This window comes from Aspergillus brasiliensis, assembly GCF_001889945.1.
Source record: "Aspergillus brasiliensis CBS 101740 unplaced genomic scaffold ASPBRscaffold_9, whole genome shotgun sequence".
Classification (NCBI taxonomy): domain Eukaryota; kingdom Fungi; phylum Ascomycota; class Eurotiomycetes; order Eurotiales; family Aspergillaceae; genus Aspergillus; species Aspergillus brasiliensis.
Window position 1 is genome coordinate 438,344 of NW_027137450.1, and position 15,231 is coordinate 453,574.

The 15,231-nt window shown below is 50.6% G+C and overlaps 2 protein-coding genes across 2 annotated transcripts; both read left to right on the forward strand.

Moving 5' to 3' along the window:
* Positions 1-2,446: 2,446 nt before the first annotated feature.
* Positions 2,447-4,641, forward strand: ASPBRDRAFT_130015 (putative G1/S-specific cyclin Pcl5; the record flags this gene model as incomplete). The annotated part of the gene is made up of 2 exons (XM_067618192.1): positions 2,447-2,858; positions 2,927-4,641. The coding sequence occupies 2 exons, from the start codon at positions 2,447-2,449 to the stop codon at positions 4,639-4,641; spliced, it is 2,127 nt and encodes a 708-aa protein (XP_067477168.1).
* Positions 4,642-5,681: 1,040 nt separating this feature from the next.
* Positions 5,682-7,041, forward strand: ASPBRDRAFT_645042 (uncharacterized protein). The gene is made up of 2 exons (XM_067628474.1): positions 5,682-6,826; positions 6,902-7,041. The coding sequence occupies exon 1, from the start codon at positions 5,763-5,765 to the stop codon at positions 6,690-6,692; it is 930 nt and encodes a 309-aa protein (XP_067477169.1). The 5' UTR covers positions 5,682-5,762; the 3' UTR covers positions 6,693-6,826; positions 6,902-7,041.
* The last annotated feature ends 8,190 nt before the right edge of the window (positions 7,042-15,231 follow it).

A 15,231-nucleotide genomic window follows, 5' to 3' on the forward strand; every position in this document is an offset into this window, starting at 1 on the left:
GATACAGACGTCAACACCCTCCCTACCTTAGCAGATGGAACGGGCTGCCTGGCCTTGCAGTACAACTTCCAGCTGTGCGTACGTCAAGCAGCTGCCCGTGCTGGTTTGTTTGGTTCTGCTGCCACGGGATGGTGCTCTATCATGTATCTCTTTCACAGCCAGGGTTGACAACTATGTAGGACAACAGCACTGTCACTGTCATAAGCACCTAAATGCGCTGTCTTTTAAGCGATAAACCGCAGATAGTCTAATGCCCAGGTCGGCTGTGCGATAACTAGTCGCGGAGGGAAAAGAGACATCCCCCTCCCTTATCAAACTACGAGATCTAATAGTGTTATCGGCTCTGCGACGTCGTATTATCTATCTACATTGCCCAGTATCTATGTCGATACCTTCTTGGGACGGCTTCGGTAATGGCCATAACTGGAATCGGATCGGGGTGGATTTGAATCTTAGTCATGCGCCGTGAGAAAAGAAACGCAAGAAAAGCGCCGGCGCTGTGTTGTTTGTAGGACCATGAAAAATGACATGGGGATACGAAATCTTGAGAAGTAGGCTGAAGTGTACAGCTCAGAGTCGGTAGACTCCCGACGACCATGGGCGTGGGAAGCGAAAAGATGGAGAGGAATTTTGCCTCCAGGGCCGTGGAGGTGAATGAATACTCATGAATAATGGGAATGCTGAGAGGCGAAAACCAGGAGTGGAAAGGAACCAAAGTGAAGAGTCAGAGTCAGAGCCAGAACCAGATTCAGAACGCAAAACCAAAACCAAAACCAAACCAAACCAGACCGAAAAGCCTCCATGCCCAACCCGGGCCCCAGAAGTTGTCCAGTGGTGGGCAGTCCCTATCTCGGACGGGCGTGAAGAGTCATCGTTCCTCCACTCCCATCCGCTCCCGTCCTGGTTCCGATCATCGTCTGCCTTCCCCTTCTACTTTACTTACTCCGGGCCCTCTCCCTCTCCTCTGCCAGCAGGGCTGACTGACTGACTGTGACTGGACTTGACTTTGACTCTTACTTGCCATCTCTCCCTCACTCTCTCGCCCTTCACTCACTAATTTCCCTCCTCTCTTCTTCTCTTCCTCCCCTTCACACGCTTGTCGTCTTTCTTTCTTTCACTAGAAAGGAAGTGTGACTGAGAGTGTAGAGTCATCTTAGTTCCTCATTGTTATCTTGCTTCAACTTTGTATTTGGTTCCTGTTCAGTTGTTTGGTCTCTTCTGCTCTTCCCGTTGCCTCTCCGCTCACCCTTTTTCGCCCGCTTTGTGAAAGACGAAAGCGTGGTCCCTGCATCCGCCCAAGAATCTCAAGACCAGTTCCGCCACTCTCGCCACTGGCTGCGTAAGTAATCTCTTTCTTTTTCTCTCTGTCTCTCTCTGTTTCACTCTTTGCTGCGTCGTTCCACTCGCCTCCGGCTAGCTTCAGGTTGCCATCTCTGCCTGTGATTTAGTCTGGCCGCCACCCCATTTAGTCACTGTCTATTGCTCCGCCCCCCGTATAGTCACCGGACTCTTGGACCCTCACCGTGAGATCTGGAGTAAGAGTCATAGACGAGCGCTAAAGTGGAGAGATACTCATAAGATCGTTGCTGACTCGTTCCTTCTTCGCCTTCCAGTCTTATTGAGCCTCACCAACCTCTTCGCCTTCTGCCTCCGATACGACTGCTGACTGCCTGGACAAGCGCCGGTTATCCCGCCTGCTTGTTGACAGTCCGCCGCTCTATCGGCTCGTGATATAACCTCCAGCGCCTGCGCGTCTCAAAATGTACCCTGTTGTTATCAAGTCTTCTGTTCCGATCGCCCTTGTTGCAGACTCCTCAGATCTCCGAACCTCCGGCAAGACCGCTGCGTTTGTTTAAAATAGCCTCCAGCATCTGTCATTCTAGAGGGTCACGTTGACTATATATCTTACGTGTCTTCTCTGGTTACGCGATATTCGGCTTTGATCTTCTTAGGACTCTCCAACTGGTGATCGGAACATTAGACGGTAAACCCCTTCTTCTCCCGATTCCTTGACACGTACCACCTTCACCGGCATCCTCCTTATACCCACATCTACCGCCCGACTTCAACCCAACAGCATCACTTTATATCACGATCACCGTGCTAGATGATTGTTGTTCTCTCGCTTGCCTAATCTGTCCTACCATACAATAACTATATTTTCCGACAACCTGGCGAATTTTCTCTCTTAAGGGTCTGCCGTCGCCTGCGATCAAAAAGACGGTTCCTTGTCTTATCGGCTACACGTTCACGGTTCACGCACAACGGTTTATTGAAAAAAAGCACACGGTTTAAATTTACAGTCTCGTGTCATATCCGACGCATAGGAAGGAAGGCTAGCTCAAGTTTGTTAGCCCTCTGGATGACCATTTGAGGTACTTTCGGACCTTTTCTTTTTTATTTGTCAAAAAGTATCAAGGTCGCTCGACTGGACATCATCCCGGATATGTCAGGGATTGACATTTTGGGTTTGAAGGATCCAAACCCGAACAGCCAAATCCGAACGGCTTATGCGCACCCGTATGCATCCTCGGTCTCTTCCTCCGCCTCTTCCTCGTCCTCTTCGGTCTTCTCGCTAGATGGCCTGTCCACCCAGAGTTCGATCTCCTCAACCTCGACGAACCCGGTTGATGTGATCTGGGAGAATGAAGGCGAATACCAGGCTGGAGGAAGAGCACTTGCTGCTGCAAACGGTGCGCGCGGTTACCTAAGGGGCGTGGTCCCGAAGGTAACTGATCCTGCTATTCCGCCCGAGTTACGTAAGCATCCGCGGCGGACCAACAGTTCATGCACGCGGCCTCCGCCGTGTCTCCTGAGACAATCGGAACGGAAGGTCAACTTTGTCGATAATCTTGTCGGTAAGTCAGGGGAGCTGTCCGTTCATTATGATGTGGTTGAGGTTCAGAACTAAGTACACCGTGTGAAGACACCGCGTCGCAGATTGTTGAGGTCATTTGGCCCTTGTCGGCTGTCTCGCTGCGGAGTGATTCGGCGACTGGATGCAAAGGCGTCTTGCCTCTGCGGACATTCATCCAGGAGACCCTCCGCCGCTCCCGCACCAGTTATAGCACACTCCAGGTGGCGCTATACTACCTCATCAAGATCAAGCCCCACGTGCCGAGCCATGACTTGACTCAGGACCAGGCCCGGGGCAAGCCCGTCTGCCGGGCGATGCAGTGTGGCCGGCGCATGTTTCTTGCCGCGCTAATCCTCGCATCCAAGTACCTCCAAGATCGCAACTATTCCGCTCGCGCTTGGAGTAAGATTTCCGGCTTGAACACGGCCGAGATCAACCAGAACGAACTGATGTTTCTGGAAGCGGTTAACTGGCGACTCCATATCCCGGAGGCTCTTTTCCAGCGGTGGACTGACATTGTGCTGAAGTACACTCCCGGCGCTGGTAGTATGGCTTTTGGGGACGGGCAATGTTGGCGTACCATCATCCCGAAGCTCACCCCTGACTTGGAGGAATTTGACGTCAGCCCTGCGACACCAGAAATGCAGTCTTTTGGCTCTCGCTCGGTGTCGGACTCGCCATCCCCTCGGGGCACATCGTTCAGAAGGGATCTTCCCAGCCAAGCAACGAACGAGCCCGTCAGCCTGCCTTCCATTCAGGAGCAAATCGCTGCATGCGGGCGTCAAGCGTTGGAGTCGGTGACTCGTAAAGAGACCGCTCTTCCCTCCCTTCCGTCACTGCCGCCCATGCCGCGACCGCCCATGCTGCCGACACCGCAGATGACGCCTCAGTCGAGCCGAGCCTCCACTCCTGCAGTGAGTGCTGGCGGTATTCCTGCGCACCGCCGTTACATGCAAACTGCCATGTCCCAGGCGCAAAACATGTGCACGGCGCGGTCGATCTACGACCAGCGCCCGTCACTACAGTTTTGCCCTCGGGCTAACACGTTTGATGGGTACCCTAACTTGGTGCGCCGGTCCTCTCTGGCCCGCTCGGCTTCTTCTGCGTCATCTCCGGATTCGATGATCTCGGATGTGTCCAGCATGTCGTCGCAGTCATCGCGGTCATCATCCATGTCGTCCAGCTCCTCGACCGGTGTGTCTGCTATGCCTCGCCTGGCCGTCCAGGCAACGCTCCGATGCACTGGCAACTCCCTTAAGGAGTGCCGCAAGAATCTGGCCATCGCATCTCCCATTGACGAGGGCGCGCTCGGAGGCATCTACAGCTCACCTGAGACATATGGCGGTTCTCTTGGCCAGGTTCCGGATCTGTCCGGCTACTCGCTGGAGCCCCCAGTGGATCTGTCGTCTGCTCACGAGGCAGCACAGAGTCTATGTGCACTTTCTGGTGCTGTCGCTCGCCCTCAGACGATCGAGCCACAAAATGCTGGCCAGCGTGTGTGCCGTAAGCGTGGCCGCACCGGATCCGAAGACATGCTGCATGGTCAAGTCCGTCAGCTTGTCAAGTCCAATACCTTTGCTGAAGGCACTGTACTACCCGATGGCAACATGGCGGATATTTTCCTGAACTCCGAGTCCCGCCGCTCGCAATCTCTTACTGCTTCTCAGTTGAATGCTTTGAACTACAACGTACCGCTCTCGGGCCCTGTTGGCATGAAGCGTGCTTGCTGCGGCAGCGAAGCCAGGAAGATTGCGCTCAACCCCAGCATGCGGGCTGATTACTAGGTCCCATATCTGGGCATCATTCATTTTAACATTTCCTTTCCTTTGCGGAAAAGTGTTTACATTCATACCAATAATTCTTCGACCAAACTCTGGTCTGTTTGCAACAGCAGCGGAAGAGACGCAGACCGGTAGGGAAAAGTTTTGTGCGAACTTTATCTCGGGTGATTCACGCGTTTGGGGAAAGCAAAAGTCGTCGTCTTTGTATATACCCTGCAGCTGTTGTTGATTTGGGGAGGCTACTTGTACAGTGGTACTGCTATTGGCAGACTGCTGGTGTATGATGTACGTTGGGGAGGTTTGTTGCTATCTTTTACTATTTCCCTGTGCACATTTGCCATATCTATCGTTATTTATTTCTGTCTGTCATTGCGGCACTGGAGTGTGGTGGGAACGGTCGGGTCTACTTCTTTTCACTTGTTTTCGCCTGCATTATTCTGACATCTGACTACATGGGTTGCGACGGGCTGAGGGAACGCATTATACTATTACTGCGGAGTTTACTGGCAAACGAAGGATTCTGCTCGATTATTGATAGGACACTGATCCTCACAGAGGATACAGGATAAGCAATACGAAGATGTTGTGAGAAGATCTGTTGCATGCCACCCCACTGCCATGAATACATTGTAGGGCGTAGACAGCCTCGTCCGTGAACGGAGTCTGTGCATCCGGGACGGGGGCACTTTGGCGATCACCTCGCGCCACTATGACTCACCGCAACTATGATGGCAGATGTTGGTGGTCAGCCGGTGATTTTAGATGCGGTACACTAACAGTCGGCATGAAAGCATCCACGGTCGGGGCGTTTTGTTTCCCGGTGAGTCACACCGGGGCCTCAGGCAGGCGCCGAAGTCGGACAAGGCCGGAATCACCGGATGCGACCGGAAAGTCACCTGCCCGACCGTTAGAAGTCACATGGGGCCGACTAACCGGGAATGGTTTAGCGTTCATCAGATAAGATCAGATCGTGACCTGCTTCCCCTCACGGTGACACCACTTGCTGGTAACCGGCCCTTTATCCCTTCTGCCATCCATACCTTTCCTTTTTCTCTATTTCCTTATCCATCGTCTTATCCCTCTCATCGAAGCAGTTTCTCAGCATAGTCTCATCTACCACCACGATGATGGCCCGTCCATTCATCACCACCTTCTTCTCCGCACTCGTCCTCCTCCTAACTCATCTCCTCTACGTCAGTGCGAGCCCTCTAGCCGAACAGGCTCCTCTCACCGACACTACCACCAACAACCTCGACACCAATACCAATACCAACTGCAACATCGACACCGACACCGACACCGACGTGCTCACTCCCAACACCAACACCAACTTCGACACCCAAAACTCCCCGCCATCATGGTTCACCTCGACCCTCCTAGCCCGGCGCCTCCTCGCCCTCTCCCGCACCGGCACCGCCTCCACCATCTTCCCCTCCCCGCTCCCACCAAACTCGCACACCCCCCCATCCTTAGCAGGCCACTCCACAAGCCAAACCGAATACCTCGCCGACTGCGACCCCTACCTCCCCTCCTCATCCTCCCTCAAGTCCGATAGTGAAGAACAACAAGGCAACCCCACCTTCCTCGCCCTGCACGTCGCCACGACCTTCCGCAACACCGCCGCAGGCTCCAACATCTCCCTCTCCCTCGACTGGTGGGACCACGTCAATGACACATCCCCGGTATGGCCTGGTTTCCCGCTCAGCGAGGCCGGATTACCCCGCGTCACGTTGTTCGGGTACGTCGAGCCGTTCGAGACGCCTGTGTCGGAGACCGTGGACAGTGCGTTGAGGAAGTGTTTCTTGGAGAAACATCCGGATGCGGAGGCGTGGTTGCCTGGGAGGGAGGGCTCCCCGCATAGTAGTTTTTGGGCGAGGTTGAGGGTCGAGCAGGTTTATTGGATTGGTGGGTTTGGAGGGTTGCAGAGGATTGGGTGGTTGAATGTTAGTGAGTGGAGGGGGATTACGAAGGAGGGAGGGGGTGGTAATGGTGGGTTTGGAGATGGAAGTGGGAGGGGGTGGGGGGATGTTAGGTTGCCGGGGGAGAAGGAGTAGATTTTCATCTATGTTTTGTAGGGAGGGGTATGGTGTGGAGTGAGGAGGATGGTGAACATATGAGTTACGATGAAGTATTATGAATGGTGATGGTGATGGTTATTATGGTATGAGCTACGAAAGGAGGGACGATTGTATGGAAACCATGTTAATTGATTGGTTGATATCTGCTATGAGATATGGATATTGATATTGATATGATGTGATAGTGATATGCTTCCAACTGTCAGAGTGACCTGCATTCAAGTTATCATACTCCGTCATTTGACACGTTCTGGTACTTAGCAACCCCCGGCATCACTTCAGCCAAGACAGACAATTCTCCAGAGAAGCTAGCATCTAGATATTGCACGTCAATCCAGTGTAGCGTGCACGTTCGTACGTATCATACGATCTCCTTGTTCATATGCGCTCTTCGCCCCAGCACCCCCCCTCATGCATTGCATCACTGCACATTTAGCCCTTCAGCATACCACTCCCCAGAACCATCCAAGGGAGGAGTGAGCAGTGGCTGTCATCAACAAATATTTCCAGAACGACCGAAACAATATCTGTGGAAAAAGCTTGACCAGCACCACCGTCGGTAGGGAGTATTTCGACTACCATACTACCCTAGCGAGATGGTTCGTTCCAATTCTCGTCCAAGCAAAGAGCTAGAGCAGCGCCTGTCATCGGCGATAAAATCTAGGTCATTTCAGGTAATACCTATGTTCACTGTGGAAAGGGGTCTGACCAGTGCCAGGCCACTATCCTTAAGCAACCATTCTAGTAAGGTGGTTTGTTTTCGGAACATGCAGGCAGAGAGCTTGAGCAGCGCCTTCCGCAGGCATGAATATCCAGGGCACGAGGCAATAACTGCGCAAGGAGCTCGAGAAGCGTCTCTAACAGATAGAGAGAATATCCAGAACCATCCAGGCAATATCATCTGTTGGTGAAGAGCGTAAACGGCAACATCACTAATTCTTTACCATCTCAGTCCAATGGTTTCATTCCAGGCCGACGTCATTTGGAAGAAGGGGCAAGGCAAGTAAACCCAGACCCAGAACTGAACCGGACTTTGTGTGCGCGATGGCATCCTCTTCCGGATTGAATACCTGTTTAGATGACATCTCCTGACTGGTTGTTACTGGTATCTCCCGGTAGATAAGCCAGAGATCCATCAGGGAGTTAGATTGAGATTCTTCTTGGTCTCTGATTGGGTCGATCGAACTGCCCTTGACTGGTCTCTCGTTTCTTGTCATCCACCGTCGAGCAAGAGATATAAGGTCAACGTGGTTGGAAGGAAGCCATTCTGAGCTCTGGTTTCTTCTGGTATTCCACGGTATATAAGCTAGGTATCCACCAGAGGCTGACTGATGATTTCTTCGTTGTCTGGACGGTTCGTTTAAAGTATCTCTTGAGTGGTTCCTCCTGGTATGGGCAATTCGGAGACAGGAGGAAGAGTTATAATCATAATGGCTTGACAGCCGAGAATGGAAACACCATGCAGTTAGATCTAGAAGCTCTGTTGGAGATTCGTGTGGTGGTTTTGCGATAGTATGTATGCTTGACTAACCGCATACTCAGCAATTCGAACGTGAGACCTGGTTGAGTTGAGTAGACCCATGAATGACACGAGCCACGCAGCCAGTAGATCAAGACACTTGGCGACTTGATGAGCCTTAGCCAGGCTAGTAATCATCATTGAGGGGTCTTTCCATCTCATATAACAGCTTATCGTTCATATAATGAAAGTGTCGCCTTGTAAGGTTGTATTCAGGGTGAAAGCTGCCAGAGATCTTCCTTTGGTGGTACGACGATAAATAGTCGGTGGAGAGAGTTATTTGGAGCAGCACACCGTTACCAACACGGTTGCCTTGTCTGCTTCTTCCAATTGGGAAGACGATAGTAGCAGATCGAGACATCGTCTGCAGCTTATTGACTATGTCTCCGTTTGCATCGCAGTGTTGTTTCTTCATATCAGCTATATCAGCTGATTCTTCGGTCCACTTGATAAAGATAGACGATACTTGGTGGAGTCATGAATACAGTTTCATCTTTGGGTTGTAGCCATGTCTGACCCTTCGTGGTATTCATGCTCTGAGTACTGCCAGTAACAATCAATTTGTCCAGCTTGCTGCGTAGTATTCAAAAACTGGACTCCCGCCCCAGTCGGCATGGGATGCGACTGTCATGGTATCTTGTAGAGTGTTGAACGAGAAATACAAACCAGCTATCAGAGATGACTGGACTGCCACTTTTCATGCACTAGAATTACTTTTGGCAGTCAGGGGTCGATTTGACTAGCACAGTCTCAGGGACTGAGTTTTGCAGGTTAATAGAGGCTCATGATGAAGAAGCTGGCGTAGGCTTTCGTCAAGAGGTACAACCATAAGGAAGTCCTCTGGCTTGAATTGTTTCATAAACATTTCAATTGATCCCAGTCACTGGAGTTTCTTGAGACGTGGAGCTTGTGGTAGGGTGTGCGAGAGGTACCAAGTCGAAATTGGTCCTGATAATCATAATTAGGAAAATCAAGGCCTGGAAACGAAAGGACCTTCTTTTTCTGATTGGTCTATGGCGAACCTGGTCGAATTCCAGAGACCGAAACTCACTAAAAAGCAGGAGTTATATGGTTGAGAGGAAGTAAGATGGGACTTGCTGTGGTAGAGTGACCAATCCGATGTCGTAGTACTCGACTCTCCATTCGGCAATGGCGCCTCGTGAACTCACTCTGAAAACGCCAGTGCCAGCTATAGACCTAGAAGGTGAGGTAAGCTAGTCTGCCAGTCTGGCCACTGTCTTATTAGAGCAGTGTTGTTCAAAAATTCCTTTGGTAAGCTTTCAAGGACGAAGTGAGAACCGCCTGCATGTCGCTCTGTCTCTACTGGTGTACACGGCCTGTTTCTTGCCATTGCGAGCTGAATTGGATACAGCAAGAGTACCGAAAGGTGCCCGTAGGCCTGCACGCTAGTAAGCGGAGATGGCATTGCGAATAGTGAGGATTGTCGCCCGAAGCACATGCAACAGCATCTCGCAGCGCACAGCAACTCCTCATTTTCCATGATCTCGTGATGTGTAGATTGCCGGACGGAATCAGGGAGGTTCGTAAAGACCACGCAAATGGCGAAGCCATTTTACTGTAGATCTTCCCTATTTCCCTTTCCATATATAGCAGCGCCGTGCCTCTTCAAAGTCGACATCGCTGTCCGCAGCTGGCGATTTCTCTCTGCCACATTCAATCGCATTGTCGACAACGTTTATCCTTGGCAGGGTTTATGAGTGTGTCTCATTCCAGCATCATAGACAGCATCCAATACCCTCTGATCAGAGCATATATATGTATAAAGACTAGGTCTCCGAGATGTGTTGTTGCTCCTAGACGCTAGGATTGAGCGTTGAATGTAACTTCATCGCTTGTGCCTTCGAGGACCGCTTCGTAAGTGGCTTTGATCAGTGATTGGACCATCATGAAGATGTTTTGAAGTAGAGCGCATCAGTGATTATACAGTCAATCGTGGCAGGATAGCTGACACGTTTGCGTTGTTGGATTGAATGTTCGTGCAATCTGGAGTGAAGACTGCCTTAGAAGCACGAAGCGTAGCCACGTACCCACGGTGTCTTCTGTGATAGTGCATCATTGCTGAACAATAGATCATAGCAAGAAAGCCGACTGTCATGTCTTTGGATTGCTTTTGCGTTCTTCAAAAGAGAAAGCCGTATTTAGAGTAGACGCCCCGGAGCATGAAGCGTAACCACGTATCCACAGTGTCTCGTCTGTAAGAGCGCATCCTGCTAAACGATTAATCGTAGCAGGGAGTCTGACTGTCGTGTCTCTGGATTACTTGTTCGTGCTCATGAGTGGAAGCCGCCTTTAGAGTAAACACCCCAGGAGCACGAGGCATAGCCACGTACCCACGGTGTCTCTCGTGTATATTGACGGTTTGCGAAGTTGTAGAGCGTAGCAGTGCTATATAATCAATCGTAGCACGAAGTTTGGCTTTCGCATCGATGGGTGGTCCGCTACTCTGTCTCAGAGTGGAAGCCGCCCCGAGAGCACGCAGCATAGCCACGTAAGCACGGCGTTCTTTGTATTGTATCATAGGGCAAGGCAGACCCGTATATCGATGGCCACGGTGAGTACTAGGCCCAATGCATGGTGATAGCACTTATGCACGGACACAACGTTGGAGATGGCCTTGGCCTAGCATTGCCACAGTTTCATTGACAGTCTTCGAACACCTTCTCGTTGCGTTCAATGTTCCTCCATTGTGACCCCGTGGGATAACGCACTGATTGTCTGAATATGCCGTGGAGAGTGCGCTTCAGCATGGTGTAAATGCCATACTGCCCGACAATCGTGTAAATTATTTCCATCGGTGCGAACCCCGTATGACTGGTTAATCGGTCCCTGTGCGATAACATCGTCATCTGCCACGAGCAGTCTATCTGGAGGCTGGTTGCCGCTCGCTGGAAACCGTAACCCGCTTCCTGTTGGGTAAAGCCTGCACCCACTGAAGCGACAGGCAGAGTAATAGGATTGATATATGACTTGACTGGACGATAGACGCCACCTTTCCTTGTCCGAACCACGAAAGGAAGTGCCGAAGATTACGAAGCGTTGTGCCTTGAGTTCGGCATATCGATCGACGGTTGCCCAATGCTATGGCCGTTGATGTATAATATCGCTGTTCGAACGCTCCTCGGCCGTCTGGTGTCCCTGTATTGCGTCGAGCATTGATAGTAATTGAATGTGACCTGTTTTATATCACTTATATGTCGTTTGGGGTTGCTGCTTTCTTATGGAGATTGCCGCGCGACAACCATTCCACCAGGCCCCGGAGGCAGAAGTCCGACGTCGTCAGCATGTCCACATTCCTCAGCACAGTCTGCCTTCTTTCGTACCCACTCCCCCATGGGGTTATAGCTGCTGTCGTAAACCCCAGAACTGTAACCTCCTGGAGGCCAATTAGACCTTGAGTTCCTTGTTCCAACTCTACCGCATATCTCTCCGTCAGAAGCTTCGTCAGATCATTGCGATTACTGCGAGCATGAATCTCGGCTGGAGAAGGGTACGGTGGGCCAGCACCATGTCGACCACATTTGGCTGCCACCGTGGTATATACATGCCAGTAATACTGACTAGGCATGGGTCTAACGGACCACAACAGCACTTCCATTTTGATATTTCGTTGGTGCCTTTCGTTCAATATATGCCAATCGGAATGATGCCTCCATATAAAATCCATTGGACATACTATAAAGCTCTATGGCTAGCAAATCGTCGATGCCAATTATCTATGCTCAAGCCGCCATCTTTTTTGTGCTCCAAAGATGAGCCCCATGAGGAGCATCACGGTAACTGCATCAGATACCCCTGCAATGAAAGCAGCCATGCAGATGGATTGTCTTGGAATGCCCTGGGTGTTCTTCTCGAAGGTCAAGACGCGGCAAGTGAGGGTATCTTCCTCCTCGGTTGCGCCAAGCACCCATAGTAGGCGATTTGAGCGACGTGGTTGAGAAGATCTGTTACTGTACTTCGTGTTCGACCCATATGTCTTCATGTGGCAGAAGCATGATTTTGTGACAACCTTGAGTATCACCGTAAGTTCCACAACCACTGTCGCTTCGAATCAAATTGACACTGTTCGGCGGTCAATCTTTTTCCTGACAAAAAAGATGTCGCTGGATTCTCGATTGGGTTCGACGCGTTTTCTATGTTTTCCAGATCAAGAGTGATCATACTCGGCCCATCATTTGAGGCACGTCCACATTATATATGAGATTTATCTTCTTCTACCTTAGTGATGAAGTTTCTGTGCTCCGGGCCAGCCAGCACGTCCAAGAGAGAACAGGCTGTCCATTGAACACAACGAGGCGTGCCACGGTTAATCCTGACAATTGCGCAGCATGAACGGAACACATGTGTGAAGGACGCTGCTTGGCTTGTTCAATGTGCAGCCAGTCGTACTGGCTTATCACCACACTGGCCGCGTTTCATTGAAATGATTATCGATAACACTGCGTACCCAACGGGGATAGTCGGCAACCCATCGAATCGCTATTTAAGCCGGTAATAGTCCAACCAGGTAGGTGCTTCACAGCCATTAAGCGAGCAATATTTCTTCCGCCTACTGGTAATGTAGAGCCAAAGCGCGGCCATCCATAGTGCAACTGGTCTAAACCATAAGCGATGCTTGTGCATGCAAGAGAGACCTAGGCAAACTCGTTGGCGATGGAAGAGCAAGGACAGAAGATTTGGCGATGGATGCAATAACGTCAGCGGGAAATGGCAGGAGACGACTGGTTTAAAATATCTTGATGAATCCAGCTCGACGGGCAGCGCCGTAGATAGTCCATGGGGGGTAAGGAATTTGTTTGTTCTTCAATACCATCAACACCATGGACCGGTGACTGGACTCACAAGATGGGCCCAGAGAAGCTAGCAAGATGGGATCATTGGAACGATTCAGGTTCATCATTCCGAGTCTTGAAACTGAGCAGTAGGTGGCCGTATTCGCGATCGCCTCGTCAAGATCACTCTGCAAATTGAGCAAACGTCCACTCTATGGTCATAGCTGTTATCCTCTGCCCCATAGCGAGCTATATGGATCCGGGATCTGACGCTGGAGGCGAAGGATGGCCAGTCACTGTCATGTTCGTGGCCTTATACGGGCCAGGTTAAGGTCGCTGGAGGCCTCCTTACGGGAAGTTATCATCGGGATCTGGTGAAACTGCGTCGCAGGGGAACTGTTCCGGAAAGACAGACGAGTTCGCATGACAGTTCCCCATAGTCCAAATAATAGTAATCGGAGACTGCTGCATTGAGACTCGGAATGTGCCACGAGCCGGCCATACTCGTGCACACTGGCCAAACATATTATCCGCTGTCGACTTCTGCCTCTGTGTGAACGACTCGCAGCAGGTGTCCATAAAACAAGTGTTTGTCGAGTCGATTGTGTCTTTTCTAGCTTTGTTATCGCTCCACGCAGAGTTCTGACTTAGAACCTTAAATCTCGACTTGCTATATCTTGTCCTTCCGATGTATGCTGACCACAGCCATGCCTTCATATTTTCAATTCGATCGCTTGAGCAACAGACATATGTCTAGAAGCCTGCTGAAGAAAGCGTTAGCTCTATAAACAAACGGGGAATATCATGCAACACCTTACATTTCTTCTGCATCTTCATCATTCTTCGTTTCCTTCATGTATCATGACAGACTTTGTCAACCAGCGAAGGACAGCGTACTTTCGACATCCTTCGGTTTGTTGACCCATTTAGATTATGGAGTTGGTCATGGGATGCCTAATCCATCGTTCCGAAACTTCTGAAGAGAAAATCAACGCGTTCTGTGCAAAAGGCCATTCCCATGATGCATAACGGTGCTGACGCTACCGGAAAGTGACCACACCGTTGACTTGTATGTACAGACCTCCGCATGCATACGTTCAAACCGGGATTCTGGTTTAATTTTTCCCAGCGATGACATTGATATGTCCAGTATGACGGCTTTAGCTGCTTCATCTCGCAGCAAGCCTGCCTGTTTCTCACCAGGGTGTATCCGGAGCAGTTCCCTATATATAATAAGGGATTCGACATCATTTCGTGGGCGTCAGCACGCAGCTGGCCATAGTCAGGCTTCTGCAATCACCGGATTCCGAGGCAGCCATTTCTCCTCAAAGGCAAACAGTATTGGGCCTTGATTGGATTCAAACACTTTCTTAATCCGGGTCAGACAGCCTATTGCCTGTTATCTTCCCTCGGAGCCTGTACACTCATCCATGAGTACTTCTAGATAGTACCATATTCTGTTGATGTACGCGTAGCTTGGATCATTGCAGCCGCAATACCTTTGAACCGAGCCCCAATCAAACCAGAATGGATGATGCGAGCATGTTGCGTAGCGTAACTTCATGTAGGAGCGACCGTAGCACAGGCCAAGATGCCAGCCACTTATAATGAGACAGGGTATAAAGTACCCCAATGTCGAGAGATGTCTCAAAGCTTATATCGTATATAATGCCTCTTGCGAGGCAGCTTCCGCCACCCCATCATGAGAGCGTCGTAGAGAAGCGGTTCCTTATCTAGGTCGAAGCAGCTCGAGAATCTGCCGCAAAGTTTTGGCAAGGACAGTGATTGGGATGTTCAGTTGGACCCTTTATCTGTTCTTGCGTCCAGGCTCAGCTACCATGGATTTCCGAGAAAAGGTTCCTTTCCTCGACTGCTTGTAGAGCTCAGTCAAGTTGCTTGGTTCTGCCTAGTTCCCAGGCTGATGAATATGTTCTTGCCAAGTTTGTGTATGAGTGCCACACAGAATCAAGACGCCCATGCAGGTTCCCTCATAATGGAGTATGGTAGGCAAGTGTTATGAAGAAGGAAGTGGAGTTGGGAGCGACATCTCTTCTTATGAAGCTTATATATCACTGTCGACAGTGTCAGGAACGCTTAAGCAGCTTCTGTCCTGAACATACCAGAGCCCAAAGACAGTATTCAGCTGCAGGGCAGCTGAGCAGCATGTACTGTCTCTAGACTTGTGGTGGCTTTGTGGATAATAGTA